Source organism: Nesoenas mayeri (assembly GCF_963082525.1).
Source record: "Nesoenas mayeri genome assembly, chromosome: 2".
Taxonomy (NCBI): Eukaryota; Metazoa; Chordata; class Aves; order Columbiformes; family Columbidae; genus Nesoenas; species Nesoenas mayeri.
Window position 1 is genome coordinate 48,441,159 of NC_137543.1, and position 16,396 is coordinate 48,457,554.

The window sequence follows — 16,396 nt, forward strand, 5'->3', positions numbered from 1 at the left end:
CAGCAAGTTGAGATTATAAGTAAGATTTTTACCAGAGCAACACTGTTGAAAAATAGAGACTGATGATAAAGGAGCTTATTTAGGATGTTCCTCAACTGCTTGGATTATTTGTGGGGCAGGGTATCTGGCATATAGTAGAGCTGACGTGAGCCTCAGTCTACTGATAGTTCATGAATGGCTTTAGTTTAAGCCTTTAAGCCCAGTTCTTTATTCTGCTTTTCTACCGGTGCCTTATGCGAAGGAATCCTAGAGTACGAGTGCTTTCTAGACATGACAACAGTGAGGTGAATGACAATGCTGAAATGGATCACACTGTTCAAATAGTATTCAGGCATATCTGTCTAAAGTACATAAACATTCATCTAATTAAAATTTTTCTATACATACATATTGCTTATTGGAATTCATAGTGCTATGCTAGCTTCATCAGTCTGCCAGAATTTGAAAATGCGGCATCAAGTACTTAATGCACAGATACACAAGTAATCTTGAGAAAGTGCTTAGAATTAAGGCCAAATCTGATAAGCTTTGTACTTATGACATTTTTCCCCCCTTTGGCTTGCATATTAGGGAAGCCACATGAAATCCGCAAGGAGTCTTAAATTCATTCTTTGAAGGTATTATAAAACACTGCAGAGCAGTGCGCTTGCCTCTTTCTCAGAATGAGAATTTCTGGCATTTATTTGCTTAGAAAAAGAAGAGTTGGATTTGGCGTCTTTGCTTCATGCAGTAAATCATCATTACTAGGCAAAGTGTTTAGTCTCTTAATAGTACTACTCAAATCCTTGCTTCTCAATGGAAAACATGAGAAGCTCTACAAATCTGATGGAATAGAATCAAAATGGTAGATTCAGGGAGTATAAATCAAATAACATCCTGTTGGTATGCAAATAACAATGTTATTGCCTTACTGTCAGTAAGCGTTACGGTCCTGAAAATAGGACTTCTGGTGACATGATACTTTACATCTTCCCTTTTTTCCTCCTCGCATTTCCCCCAACAGATATTGTTTGAAATTCTCCTGACGTACTGCTTCTGTTTCATATTTTGCAGGATTATGACTTGAGCCAGCTCCAGCAGCCTGACACTGTGGAACCAGATGCCATCAAACCTGTTGGAATCAGACGTCTTGATGAAAGGCCAATCCATGCAGAACCTCAGTATCCAGTCAGATCAGCTGCTCCTCATCCTGGGGACATTGGGGACTTCATTAATGAGGTAAAGGAGAGAAAAAGTTTCCTCCTAAGATCTGATAAGCTTTTATATTTTGCTAATTGTACTCTGCATGAGTAGCTGTTATGTTTGAACATAATAACTTCTAAAAACTTACTTAGACAATTGAAATTGTCTTGCTAGATAGAAGTAAATATGTTCTTTTAAAGTACAGACAAATCTAATTAACTCATTCAAACAGAAAGGGAAGATGTATCAATTAACTTCTGTATGTTTATATTAATTGCATTCATAATACGTTATCAGCTGCAACCACAGTATCTCCAAGCAGGATTATTCTATGGGTTCCAAGTAATAAATAGACTAACAAAATTATAGTGCAGCCTAAATTCATTTATTAATTCACAGTAATTTAATAATGGGAGAAGTTCATTTTCATTTCCCTCATACATTACCCTTTGAATCCAGATAATAGTGGGAATTGAGTACCTTCAATAAGACCGAAAGAATTCCATCAAATACGATTAGTGAGCAGGGCAGCTAAATTAAATGTTATGTAAGTGCTTTTAATACTTGTCATAGAGCTTTAAAAGTCTTTGCATGATCTTTGATTCTTCAGTCTAATGAAGATAAATGTAAGTAAGATTCATATTACAGTTCTGGAAGAAATGCTCCAAATATTTGTTTCATTATTTCTCTCCCTGGTCAGTCGTAAATAATTTGTTTTGTGGAACTTAAGATAGAATGTGTTTCTTGTGCTTCCTGGTTATAGGAAAACAAATACTAAACCAAAATTTACCACTTAAAAATAAGCTGTATTCTGTAGATGAATAGTGGTAGTTAATTATTTTCTCTAATTTTCTTATCTCTTCCTTGGCAATTACAGCTGGACAAATATTGCAGAACTGTTTTTACAAATGTGTTTATTCTTGTTTGCTTTAAAGAAAAGTCAGGCTAATATACTGGAGGCTTTTGTGTTAGCAAGCTGTAGAAAATTAAATTTGCTCCTGTTAAGGTATAGAGTGATACAATTATAAGAAAAACTACAGGAAGGTGACTAGCAGGAGACATTAAAATATTGTCATAACACATTGTATTTTAAGAGGCTCCAGGTTTGGGAAAGAGCTGTATTAGAAAGAGATGTCTCAACGAAGAGGATTTTTTTAATGCCTTATACTTCTAAATATTACAATTAAAATCAGCTTCTGGAAAATAGACATGGGACAATACAAGGCCCGCATTGCCAGCCAAGGCAACATGCACAAGAACTTCCTTATGCTCCCTCACCTTCTGCCAGTTTCCCATCCTGTTCTCACACAGCTGTCACCAGACACCCCCCACCTGGCATGCAGTCAGGAAGAACCCATGATCCTCAATACTCTGATTTTTTTTTTTGTCCTCAAAGCAGCTATCAAGCTCTACAGAGCCAACAAAAGGAAGGAGTGTAGTTCTCCTGGAAAGCCAGAAAGAGGATGAAGTTGTCCAGCTTCCTACAATTTTTAAATTACTTAGTAAGCTTTTCTTGCAATACTATTTTTCAGTAGGTTATCACTCTTGAAGATTATAGCATCAATGTGTACACATGGAGCTGTAGAAACAGTACTTGCTGTCCTGATTAAACCCAGTAAGTTTATATCGCAGTACAGATGAGCATGGAGTCTATTGCGTTAAATCAATACTTTATGATTCCCCTTGCCATCCACCAAAAGAGAAAGCTTTTCACAGCTATTCTTACACGGTAGAATATTGTCAATAATATTGTCTCTGAAATAAAATTAACTTTAGAGGTATATGTGAAATTAAACAAAACATGGCAATTTTCTTGTCTGCAAGGTAGCTCAGAATTAATTATACGCTCTGATTGAGAGGAACTGCATGACGTTGTTTCTAGGTTTCAAGTATTTCTATATTTAGCTTCTTTTTCTTTGAAAGGTATTTCTTCCTTAGGATTTCACAGCAATGTATCATTTTACTACAGGGCATTCCACCTAACCCTGTCTCTAGCAGACAGCCACTCAAAAGTTGGGCATGCTCCGTCTGTTTTGCCAGAAGTCTGAGCAAAATCGAGATTTTATTTCTCCAAAACAGTTTCTTAATCTTAATTAATGTTTTATGTTAAAATTTCCCATGGCAAAAGTGATTGTAGAAAGGCTTATTGGGGGGAAAAAAAAAGTCAGTCTTTCACAGTAGTACTCACTATTATAGTTAAATTCCCAAATTATCATCATCTAGAACATAAGTATTCAGGCTGCACAGGTTTTCAGACTTTCTTCAGAGAATTCTACCTGCAGTCCTGGCAAGGTTATACCCAGACAAATTGTTTAGTTCCTTTTAGTTTGACCTGGAGTAAATGGAAGAAATACCTTGGGTAAAACCCATACCAGACGTTCTTAGGGTAGTTCATACAGAAGATGTGCTGAGCTGTGAAAACAACATAGCGAGATAAGAAAGGGCAGAGTTCATGTCTCTTCACATCCAGCTTCAACATCATTGAGCAAACAACTTTTCCCTTGGGCAGCCCTAACCCAAACTGCCTGCAAAACCAGCGCAGTCACTAGCTGAGCAGGGAGAGGCTTTGGTACCTCTGTACCAAAGTCTGCATTACCCCATTGGTCTGAAAAGAGGCAGCACTTCTGGAGGTCAGTCTGGTCTTTTGCAGGATTTGGCCCTATTCCCAGAGATGCTGATCAGCATGATCCTTTGGGATGCTGGCCCATATGTGGGAATTAATTTAGTCTGTTGAATGCTTAGCAGCACTTCAGACACACGGCCGGCATTGTTCAGATTAGCCTGTGAATTATTCCCAACTTTTGACAAAAAAGAACAATAGGTCATTGATTTCAGATATTGGAGGATATAGGTACCATCAGTGAGCAAGCATGGGGTGGGGTTTTTTTCTTTTTTTCCTTTTATATTACAGAGCTGTAGAAATAAAAAGTTAAAAAGATCTAGTGGGTCACTGTGTCTCTTTCCTTTTGGCAGTACTCTGTTTCTTCTGGTATGTTATTTTCTAACTGTTATCAGTTGTATTATTTCTACTTAATTCAATAAGAAATACATAAGTGTGAGTGTTTTATAGTGTTCTAATGACTTCTCAGTTGAAAAACAAGTTACAAGTATGATAAAAACTTCAAATACTTTTATAACACATATAAAGTTAAGATAACACTTACTGAGCGATGAACTTTCTAAAATAAGAAGGTTCCAGAGGTGCCTTATAATCAAAATATGTTTTGCAGGCATAAGCTAAATGACCTTGGGGATTTTCTTGTTTTGTCTGTTTCAATGGATAGATGAATCTCTTATTTAAGGAGGGAAGGGAAAAAACCTCCTTTTCTTCCAGTCCAGTGTACAAACAAGTCAGTGAAATAAGTCATGTGTTATTAAGAATCCTCTGTAGACCTTGTTTTCCATTTTGAGCCTTTTAAAACACAACGTGCAGAGTGTGGAGCGTAATTAACACTTAGAATAGTCAGGATTTGCAAGACAGTATACATTAGGCCTGTTTGAAGTAGCTTTGTTAATCTTGTTTTCAGGAACCACCTATGCTGTCCCTAGAAACCTTAAACAAATTATATTGTGGTGGAGAATTTGTGGCTAAGAATATATTTCTAATCAATAGAGGACATAGCCTGAGGTAAATTAAATTTAAATTACAAACTACAGGTCTCATCCCATGAGGACATGGAGGACCCTCAATTCATTCTTAGTAAATGGTTATCGATACAGTGCCACCTCCAAGCAGAACAGAGTCCCTTGATGTTTTCTCTTTTTCTCTTGCAAAGTAGAAAAGCAGTTCCAGGTTTAAGCAATTTTCATATTTCCCTGTAGGGCTCTGTTCTTCCTTTCCTTCTCATCAAAAGTCAGCTGAATCTGATTAAGTAGTAGGATTAATGAAAATAAAAGCATTAGATTTTTGTGATGTTTCATGTTAGCTCATGATTTTGAGGGGTTTTCTTTCCCTTGATTTGAAACAAATTGAGAATGCTGCACATACTGAGGAAAGTATAACTTCAGGTTACCATTGTTTCTCAGTCAAGGCACTGTAGTTTCTCCTCTTCTGCCCCTTATCTCCTTAGTGAAAAGTTACCATGACATATATAAAAGAGGAAGAAAAATGAGATTGCCACACAGTCTGTGCTAGGTCTCAAGGTAACCTTTGTATTGTCATGGTTCTTCTGCGACTGCTGTTTGTGTGTTGGTGATATGGCAAATGCAAGATGTGACTTCGTTCACTGTCTCCCAGCGGGATCACCTGGTCCCAAGTGTGTGCCCCAGCAATTCTGGCATTGAATAAGCTTTTCTATCTAGTAACAACTTTGGACTTCCAGATCAGGAAACTGTAAACCAAATAACTATAACAACTCTGCTGCTCTGAGATTCTTGAACACATCTGGGAAAAACTGAGAGATCTCTTCAGAAGCGGTCGACAATAACCATGGCAGTAAAAGCAGTTCTTGGCAGCCAGTTGTTGTCTTTTACTTGTGCCAATACAACAGGTTGTGGTACCACCCACTGAAAGGGATGGCATAAAAAGCAAAGAAGGTGTCAATACTGAAACCAGAGGGAGCTTCATAAGCCAGTTTCACTGCCAAAGCTGACATCCAGTAACTCCAGTTTAGGCCATGCTGGAGAACCCAACAGCAAAGTGGAGCAGTGCACTTCATAGGTTCAGAGAACATGCTTAGCAGAGGAAAAGGGAAAAAATGATGGTAGTTCTTTGTCATTTTAGTATGTAACTTGCAACACAAATATAGCAGAAAACTTGGTAGCCGTTTGAAGAGTTAGAGACCAAGTTCAGTCATTATACTGTGAATCTGAGGAATTTTTAAATAGAAGATAAGTGGATAGGTACAAATACCAGTGTAGCTTGGGCTGTGCAGTTGAGTCAATACCTGTATAACATGGCCCATAGATACCTTCTCTGAATTAAATGGATTACACAGTAAGCACAACCTTTGAAACAGTGAATTTGTTAGTGAGATGCTATCTTGTAAGTCTGTAGCTCAAAACCAGTTCTCTTTTTAAAAGCTATCGTGATACCAGCAACAAATCACAAAAAAAAAAAAACAAAACAACAAACTTCCCCTTTGGAAAAAAGGATGGAAGGAGGCTCCCTTCTGCCTTGCTATGGGTGGTATCAGAATTTCTGCGGTGATGAAGTCAATTGTTCTGTTCACTGATTTTTAATAAATTAGTATCTCCTTTGGCTGGCTGTTACTAGGCAGAATTGCAGGGAAATAACATTTCTTCTCCAAGCTGACTTTGTAAATGACTCTAACACACTGATACCTGGGATTCCTACCTCAGCACTCCGTAAGCTCAAATGGTATTTATTCTTCTGCCCTGTCACCTGTTTTTGAAAAGCATGGGTGTCTGTCACCCCAAGCAGTCTTAAGGGAAGATGTAAATACTGAAAGGCTGGTTACTGCCTGAGAAGTAAAGTTGTATTTCTGCTTCAGAATCAGAAATTGAGAAAAAGCCTTAGAACTGTTCCAGCTTTGAAGCTGGATAAAGGAAGTCTTCCAACACTTGCTGTTGCCTTTTTGGAATCTTAAATCTTTTGTCCTAAATATGGCCATCAGGATGGAAAACTCCAAAGAGAGAGATAACAAACATCACCAATTATTCTTATCAGATAATACAAAATAGCGCTTCTAATGCAGGCTATTAATAACCTGCTTGATGTTGTACTACATGAAACGATCATTTTAAGTCCAAAATGTGTTCTTGATTAGAGGTCATTAGTTTGGTAAATGTGCTGGCCCTTTCCACCACTGATTAGCAAAATTATTTGAGGTTCATTTTGCACACTTCTGAATGATTTTGGATAGGCAATAGAATTTTCTTCTACCTTATCATTGCCATATGCTTTAATTAATGGGTTTAGCTACTTAGGCATTTCTAGAAGAAAAATCAACATACGTTTCCATTATGTCACATTTAGACTAAACATACTTGAGAGTAAAACATACTTTTCTAAAAAGAGAATATGTTAAATAATTTGAAGGAGGCACACTCAATCCTTCAAATAATTTGGAGTATAATAAAGCCGTTCTTTAAATAAACACTAAAAATGAAAAATAAAACTGATTTAAAAAAAAACCAACAACTGGTTAGAATTAACAGTGAGCAATTTACAATCTCAGCCTTACAGAATTCTGGAAGATATATTATCCCTTGTCAGTGGCTGCCAGGGTAGATCCTATTCAAAGTAGAAGATCTTGAAAAGGCATCACTAATCCTGTGGAAGAAACTGTGAGGCTGAAAAATCGAAAACACAAGAGGGCTTTTAACTTCAGGCTTCAGCCTTTTATATTCAACTTGTAAATCTTCCCAGGATAAGCACAGAGCAACTGTCTCATATTCTAAAATTAAACTTACTGTTTAGGTTTGAACCTGTGTAAGAAAACAGGGAGGGAAGAGACTTTTCTCTGAAAGAAGTGTGGTTCTTTTCCTACTTTCCTCTCATTCAGTTTGTTTTGGTTTTATTTTGGGTTATTCAGCTCTAGAGAGTAGGAATTGAAAATTACTGAAGACCCAATATTTGTGTGTTCATAACTTGAATACTTCAAAGTAAGGAAACAAAAATAGTTGTAATTATGTGTTTAGTTTTGATGTCATTGTTTGTGTGTGTCTTCTGAAGAGCAGGTGAAATCTTATGGATGATTATGGCAAAGCACATAAGGCTTAAGCCAACATCCTGTATCTTTTTCTCCCAGCAACCAACAGAGGTACAGGCATTTTACAGAACTAAATATGGCTTTTGGCACACACAGATGGACTGCAGGCCAGCAATGTCAGTGGATATGTTATTGGCCATGCGAGATGGCTGCTGAAGGGAATCTTTGCAAACATGCCTCTTTCTCTCTCCCCATCTGTCTGTTTAACCAGTCCCATATTGCTCATGCTGCAGGTTGTGAGCTGCGTAGCTCTGAAACTGTATGTTTATTAGCATCGGTCCTAGTGCCACAATGTTCTCTTAAGGTTTTGTTGGAACTGTATTTGCAGCTACATTCAAAATGGCCAGTGCTGTAGTGCTGGTAACCTGGCCATTCTAAAGGGAATTTAAATAAGTTCTTGCTGGAGTTACAGAAACATTAATCCTGTTTTGAATTGAGTTGCAGAAGAACTGGAACGTGGTTTTCTGAAGTGGCAGTGGATATATATATAACAACACTGTGATATTCCAGTTATGTTTTGCCTCTCAGATACAGAAATTGATTTTTATTTCTTATTTTCTCCCTCTCCTTCTTGCAGGGACTTAAAGCAGCTGACAATGACCCCACAGCCCCGCCATACGATTCCCTCTTAGTCTTTGACTATGAAGGAAGTGGCTCCACTGCTGGATCCTTGAGCTCCCTTAACTCCTCAAGTAGTGGTGGTGAGCAAGACTATGACTACCTAAATGACTGGGGCCCGCGTTTCAAGAAACTTGCTGATATGTACGGCGGAGGTGATGACTGAACTTCAAAGTGGACTTTGTTTTTGGACAAGTACAAACATTTCAACTGATATTCCCCAAAAGCATACAGAAGCTAGGCTTTAACTTTGTAGTCTACTAGCACAAGTGCTTGCTGAAGGCTTTGGCTTAGGCTGCAAACCAATTTGGGCTCCGTGGAATATCAGTGATCCAATGCTGTTTGGAAAAAAATATTGAGCTCAGTTACACTTGAATTTTACAGTACAGAAGCACTGGGATTTTATGTGCCTTTTTGTACCTTTTTCAGATCGGAATTAGTTTTATGTTTAAGGCTTTAATGGTACTGATTTATGAAATGATGCATTAAAGAGACAAAATATGTTGGGGTGGGGAGGAGTAAGGTGAAACACAATATGCTTCAACATGCTTTTGTTACATCGCATTGCTTTTATTAAAATAAGGAGATTAAAAATAAACAAAAAAATCCTCATGGAACAATTTTATTATCTGGGAGAGAAGACCATGAGGTGGAACAATGTACATTACTTCTAGTTTTAGATGTTAGGGTTTTTTTTCACTAAAATTCTAAAACTTATGCAGCTGGTTGCAAATAAAGGGAGTTTTCATATCACCAGTTTGTAGCAGAATTGATTTTTTTTCTTATGCTAGAATGTTAGACACATTTTGGTCTTAATCCATGTACACTTTTTTTTTTAATTTCTAGTATTTTTTTTCCCACTTCACTGTAAAAAAAAAATTGTATGTGTACATAATGTTTTATTGGCATAGTCTGTGGAGAAGTGCAGAAACTTCAGAACACGTGTATGTATTATTTGGACTATGGATTCAGGTTTTTGCATGTTTATATCTTTCGTTATGGATAAAGTATTTACAAAACAGGTTGCAAACAAGTGACATTGATTCAATTGTTGAACTGTAGTTAGAGTACTCAATATTTTTTTTATTTTTATTTTTATTATTTTTTTTTTGTTTGGGGAGGGAGAAAAGTTCTTAGCACAAAAGTTTTACATAATTTGTACCAAAAAAAGGGCGGGGGGGCAGTTGGCCTGATACTGGTGGCACGAGTAAATATACAGTATGTTTTGGGGGTGGGGAGGGAAAGGGGAAGAAGCTTTCAAACTGGAGAGACTTCTGAGAACAGCTTTGCCTCTGTATTGTGTACCAGAATATGAATGATACACCTCTGACCCCAACGTTCTGAATAAAATGCTAATTTTGGATCTGGTGCTTGGTTTGGCTCTTTTTTTTGTCCTACCTGGACTGCCCTGACTGTAGTAAATAAAAACACAGAAACTTTTGTGAGAAGCTACGTGCACTGCTTTAGCATTTGATACTGTTGGACTGAAAATAAGCTGCGTATAGAATTTGGCACAAATTTGGAAGGGAGGTGTCCAGGCAAAACTGACATGGTCTGTGCCATTTCTGGGAATTCAACATCTTCGATTCCACATCAATGGCTAAGTCTTTGGTTTAATGTAGATTATCTAAATAACAGAGCTTGCATCATTTTTGCCTCTTTTCTAGACTGACAGTTCGATGATTATGTGATTATGCTGCGGGTTGCATAAATAAATTGCAGATTCTGGCAGTCATGTACTGCCTGGACGTGCTTATGCTGAAGACAAGCCCCTGTTAACTTCAGTGAGCATTGAATCCTGTCCTTCAGGGAGGTGCTCATGATCATGGAACTTCACCAAAAAGCCCCATTAGGAGATCAGTTATCACTAAACATGTTTCTGAGTTGTTACAATGGTTTATTTGCAAACAAAGGAAGCGCAGCAGTTCTGCCTTCTTTCACTTGCAGGAATCTGCTCAGGTTTCATGTCTACATTTACACTCATTAAGGACCTAATTGTGAACAGTGTGAAGCTTAAACTCAGCAGAAACGCCCCAGTTTCACAGTCTGTTGGAGCACTGGAGCGGGAGGGGACGTGGATCCCGGGACTGGCACAGCTGCTTTCTGCACTGGGAGTTGGTCTGTGGGGATGCTCCTCAGCCTGGTGCCACTTCAGCACTTCGTCAGCACTCAAACCATCAGTAACATAATTTGACTCTGACTTTCAGGGGTGAATCCTGAAATATGAGCTGGTGAGGTGTCTCCTCTCAGCTGTGCTTTTCATGGGCATGTCTCCTTGTCTTCTTCATGTTCTGATGATGCTTGTGAAAGCTGAGAGGTAGCAATCCTCTTGGGCTGGGATACGTCATTCCTATGGCTGCATATCTGGCTGTTACTTATCTCATGCATTTTCACCTGTAGCCTGACACTGTAACAAAGCCTTGCTTTTTCAGTAATGTGTCAAAATCATCAGTGACCCTCCTTGAGCTATTTCCATGTTAGCATGGGGGAAAAAGAGAGCAGGACATGAAAATCTGCCTATGTGTAGTTAAGTAAGGTAAACATCTATAAAGGGCATTTATAATTTCTTTGAACTGTAAATGCCCGTTAAATAAGCAAAAGGCCACTTTTAGCACATTGATTTTCCTGTCTTCTGTAATTTATGCAAAAATGTATTTTAACCATAATAATTCTATTGCTGGAACAAACATACTGGAAATGCTAGATGAATTTTATTTACTTGACGTTCTATCCTAAAAGATACGGAGGTGAGGGAGGATTTGTGAAAGGTTTCCCATTTTGGCTATAGCACATTTTTTTGTTAGAATGAAGCAGAGGTCATCTTTTATGAGCGTTCAGCTCTTTTGCTCAGCAATAGGAGCTTTATCTTGATCAGACGATCTTCCAGCTCTATCTGCAGCTGCTTTGAAATGGTAGCAACAGTTCTCAAACCTAGTGCTAGGTCAGCATTAGGTCTACTGAACAGAACAAAGGGTAAATCATTTTTGCACATCTCAAATGCTTTCACAAGAAAAAATACGTTTGAACTAGTCCTCTTCTATCAAGCTTCAGGTTGGTTCGTATTCTAGAAATGTGCAGCCAGGTTTTGTACCCTTCATATGTGCTTAAATCCCTGTCAGTGGACTGAACTGAGAGGAAGAGGATGGCTGACCTTTAGACCCTACAGTTGTCTTGGGGAATTCTGGCAGCCCGTTTTGGAAATGGGATTTGGCAGTGAAATACATTATCTCTGCCTTGCAGACACTGTATCCAAGAGAAGTCACTGGCAAGAAATACAGCCTTAGGAACTTTCCCATCTCAGTCTTTCTGCAATTTGTATTTCTTTTTAGTGATAGTCCTTCATATAGCCTATGTCCTTCTGAACCTCAGGGGCTAAACAGATGAGGAGAAGGGTGTTTTTGGGGAATAAACATCCTAATGGATGCACAAGGCCTTACACATGGATGGATGTAGGTTCCTGTGTTTCCTCTGGGACTGCAAAGTATTGGTGGAAGATGTTAATACTCATCCCATAACACTCTAAAACACACTTTTTATGTTCCCTCTAAGCAGTTGAACCAAGCAATGTCTGAGTTCTCACCTGGTGATTTTACTGGTGGTGATGTTTTCTCAGCTGTGCTGTAGCATTTTTACAAGCCCAGTGATCTTTCTCAGTACAAACCCCCCTATTAGTTTGATAGGGCAGAGAATGGGCACTGACTTCTTCCCCTTACTCTGAGTTCGATTGTCTTGCTCGACTCACTTTTATGAATTGTTTCTAAATCTGTGTATATTTTAAATGGAAGGTGTTTGTCTATTGTACTGGTTTGCAGGCAGAAGATATTTCTCAGTTGTGAAGAAAAAATATTTCAAATAGCCACTTATTTTCTTCTGGTGCCCAACTAGCAACATCACTCTGATGCTAAAAGCCATATGAAGTCTGCTTCTTCATAGTTCTGTTTCTTTGTACACAGTATTTCTGGAACCCTACCAAATTCCATACCCTGAAGAAAGTTTATTTCTACTCTGCCATGATCCCATCCACCTTAACACACATGGGAAAACGTCTTCTGACAGGTGACGGGACACACATCCCCAACAAGGTCCCTCAAACCTGTCTGTAGTAATTCCAAATGTTTCAGGGAAGCCACTGCCAATTCTTATCTTACACAACTACTCCCACCTTCCTAAGGAGCCTTCCTTCTAGCATGAGTAGCATGGTTTTGGCAGATTTACCTTTCTGGATCAGGAAAGTGAAAGCAAAGTCCCTGCTTTTACCTCAGCCAATATTAATTATTTGGATAAAACTCAGAAAAGCCACTCAAGTGCCTTGAATACCTGATCTACAATGGTATATTTTATTCAGTTTTCCTCGTTCAGCCAGAGATGATCTATATTTGTATTACATCCTTACTTTTTCTATTTCCTTGACATTTCTTTACATAAGCTTTACTTTTACTCTAGGCAAGGATCTTTCCTAAGAGTTTTTCTAAAGCATAGGATAGTTGCCCTTTATTTAATATATGTCACAGAAATAATGAGGACTTCTCAGGAATAATGAGAATTTTTCCCCTTAGCAACAAAGCCCAGGTGGGAAATAGAAGTGGAGAACAATGGCTAAGGAAAAAAGGATAAGTGCTTCCCACAGAGACTCAAGGTGCTTTCTACCCTATAGATAGGGAAAGATATGTTCCCATTTGTTAGGGAACCTTTGATCAATGTATGCAAGGCACTCTCCAGCCAACCTGCTGCTTCTATACTGGCCAAAAAGCCTTTTTTGGTGTAATGGAGAACTTGGAGCTCTTCTCTGGAGCTTCTGATGCCATGCTGCTTCCTTTCCCGCTGAGGCACCTTCCACCAATGAGCCTTACCGATTTTCCCCCTTAGTTCACTGAGAGAATTGAAGAGTGCCAAATACCAAATCAAGCTGTACTTATTCTTCAGTTTATAGCATCAAAGAATCAGGGACTCAGTCTTGGTTTGGTTTGGTTGCTTTGCTGTACGCTTGAGGCTGGGTTCTCAACATAGTAATAGCTGGGAAGACTCCACTTCCTTTTCAAAATTTAGTGTCCCAAACAGTATTTTTGCCCTGCAACCTCTGTGGATTTCTAGAACATCTAAAAATGCAGCAATTGCCAGAGATACAGTAGTTACTTATAATCAGATTTTGTATCTGTATGCTCTTTTGATTTTTCTGTCACAGAAGGGCATACACTAATGTGACAATGTGAAGCTGCAACCCTCATAGAGCTCTTTGGAAAGATCAGTCAGGGTGAGGCAGTCGGCATGTGCTCTCTGAACCGCTCTCCATGTAGCTCTGGCTGTAGAGAATCCATCCACTTGTGTCTAATGAACTGTTGGCACTGAGAGGATTTCAGCGTAGTCACAGATATCTTGCCCCTCTTCCCTGAGCACACGAAAGCAACCCATATATGACCCCTGGAATGCAAAAGCTGGAGTTCGTGAACACCTACATCTCATTCTTCTCCACTGTTTCCTTATGACCTTCACTATCAGCCACTGCCTGGACAAGGTGGTCCTTATTTTCTCATTGCATCCATCTTTCTTCTCCCCCTACCTTGTGAGAAACTAATTTTTAGGAAGTACTTAGGACTCTTTGTCTGTTATTAGCAAAGGGAATGCTCTCTGGTTTATGAATTGCTGTTGTTGCTTGCTTCATTTCCCACTCCTAGTATATGCTTTTAAAACCTGTTTGAGTTTGGTTTGCGTTAACAAATTCTGTTTTCCTAGTTCTCTTGGCAAGCCTGAGAGGATGTTTCTGGTTTCCCCTTCCACATTTTCAGTTTGTGTAACCAGCTCTTTTGCTGTTGTTTTCAGACCTTTGATCAGTCTCCTGTAAATGAACTAAATGGTCAACCTCCTCTTCCCTGAAGTGGCTGATGGTTTTCTTTTCCTTCTAGTGGGGAGCATTCTTGTTGACTTCATATTTTCTTGTGTGGTACCCAGAAAAAAAAAATAGATTTTGCATCTTTCACCATGGTTTATATTTATTATTATTTCTTAAAATACATTTATTTTGAGAGGCTTTTTTTTTTTTTTTAACACTAATGGATTTGTAAATCTCATAGTGGTAAGCATTTATGTAATTTCATGAAACCACCTTCAGGTGGTTCACCTGCCAAAGAGCCTAAATACTGGTTCTGAAAGCAACATATTTCGCTCTGGGTATGAATAATGCATAGTGGCATTGTGCAAATTACATTTATGCTCCTGCTTCTGAAGATAAAATTTGTTGATGTGGTATATACAGATAGACAGATCTCTGGGCCCACCCTTTCTGTGTTCCATGTTACAGAAGTTTGATTATTACACTACCTTTGTTATCTGCAGTGCTGCAGGGCAAGCTTATAAAAACCCAGCTGTCTCTGTGTTCCATAAATCAAAAGTAATGGCCAGATAATCAAAATTATGTTCCAATTCTAGAACATTCATTACTGGTGGCATTGTATAAAGCAGATATAAAAAAAAGCAGAGTTTTTGTGCTAGGATGATTAGAGAGAATTACGCTAAAAATGTAGAATTGTTACTGGTATGTTTTGACTTGAAGTTAATAAAAAGCAGTTTGCTCAGAAAGGTTATTTTAAGATAAACTGAGAAATAAACAAAAATGAATCTTTCAGCCTGACCTACTCAGGAAGCAATATCCAGTTATCCAGTGCGCTATCGTTCTCAAAAGTGATTTTTCCTCATTTGGGCAGAGTGAAGACAGCAGAGAAAAACAACCAAAAAAGTGAACCCAACCCTTAAAAACTCCTCATGAACCGGGAGAGGCACCTTCAAAGACCTACTCTGATCTTGAGTCTCATAACAGAAGAATTCTGGGCTATTGCTGAGTTTTTCCATCTTCCCATTTTTCTGTGCAGCAAGAATTCACACTGACTAGAGCCTGAATGATCTAACTGCAGAACGTCTACATCCAAGCTCTAATTTTGAGTTAGCTGCTTTGGTGTTTCCTGTTGCTCCCTCTTGGTGTGGCTAATTAGATATTTGCTGTTCCTGAGAACAGACTTAAAAGCCTAAACTACAGTTTGGGGTGTAAAAAGTTCTAGTTCATGTTCAGGAGCAGGGAATTTTGACTTGGTATTTTATATGCTGAGTGAATCCCCCAACCATTATTGTGAAAACAGTCTGTTGAATTTTGCCGCAAAAGTCTCTAGAAAGCTCTAAATTTTGTCCTGAAGGAAAGAGATCTCAAACCCTTTGCATTTATTCACAAAACAAATTGTTTTCTGGACATTTGCCCTCAGTGTGCAGTTCTTTGAAGGCAAGAGTTAAGTTGTAACAGAGTTTTCATATGGGTTGAGGACCACAAATAAACATTTTGGGCACAAGCCTTCAGGATTGTCCTTCAGAGACTGGAAGGCAATTCTTTGCTGAAGAGAAGTCCATCAGGTCAAGTCCTCATGAAAAATTTTGCTGCTTTGAAACTCAGTAGTGTCAACATGTCTACTGGAGCGATGAATTGCAGAACGTAAACAAGAGTGGCGGAATACAGCACTACAGAAGTGGGTTCAGGCACAAAGCTCCTGAGTCAATGGAGATGCTCCCATTGCGGATGCCCTCAAAGCAGCATTGAACTCAAAGAAAAAATTTACATCTGTAATATTCCTGCAGCCATATATGGTAGTGTATGAAGCTGAACAACCTTGAATAACAATACAACCATGAATACATTTGTTTCAGAAAATAGATACTGACATAACAGTTCCATGTAGTTATGAATTGTCAGTTGACTTATTTTTGAAAAATGTCCTTTAATGACTTCGTGTTTATTACAGATCATTGTGTTCACTAAGGCACTATGTTTGCTGAACTTTGGACCATGCTGTGATGACAGGTGACCCTGTTTAAATGAGCTTTTACAGAAATCTGTTTCAGAACGGAGTATTTAGAAGATAATTTTGATGGCAATTTTGCTGGTT

The 16,396-nt window shown here is 38.5% G+C and overlaps 1 protein-coding gene across 1 annotated transcript in view; it reads left to right on the forward strand.

Moving 5' to 3' along the window:
• The window catches only part of CDH2 (cadherin 2), a gene marked incomplete at both ends in the record, with an annotated part of 114,749 nt that extends 106,109 nt beyond the window's left edge, over positions 1–8,640 (forward strand). The window contains 2 exons of the mRNA XM_080339082.1: positions 1,054–1,218; positions 8,434–8,640. Of these exons, the coding sequence (XP_080195208.1) occupies positions 1,054–1,218; positions 8,434–8,640 (372 nt within the window). The remainder of the gene's footprint in view (positions 1–1,053; positions 1,219–8,433) is intronic.
• Between the last annotated feature and the right edge of the window lie 7,756 nt (positions 8,641–16,396).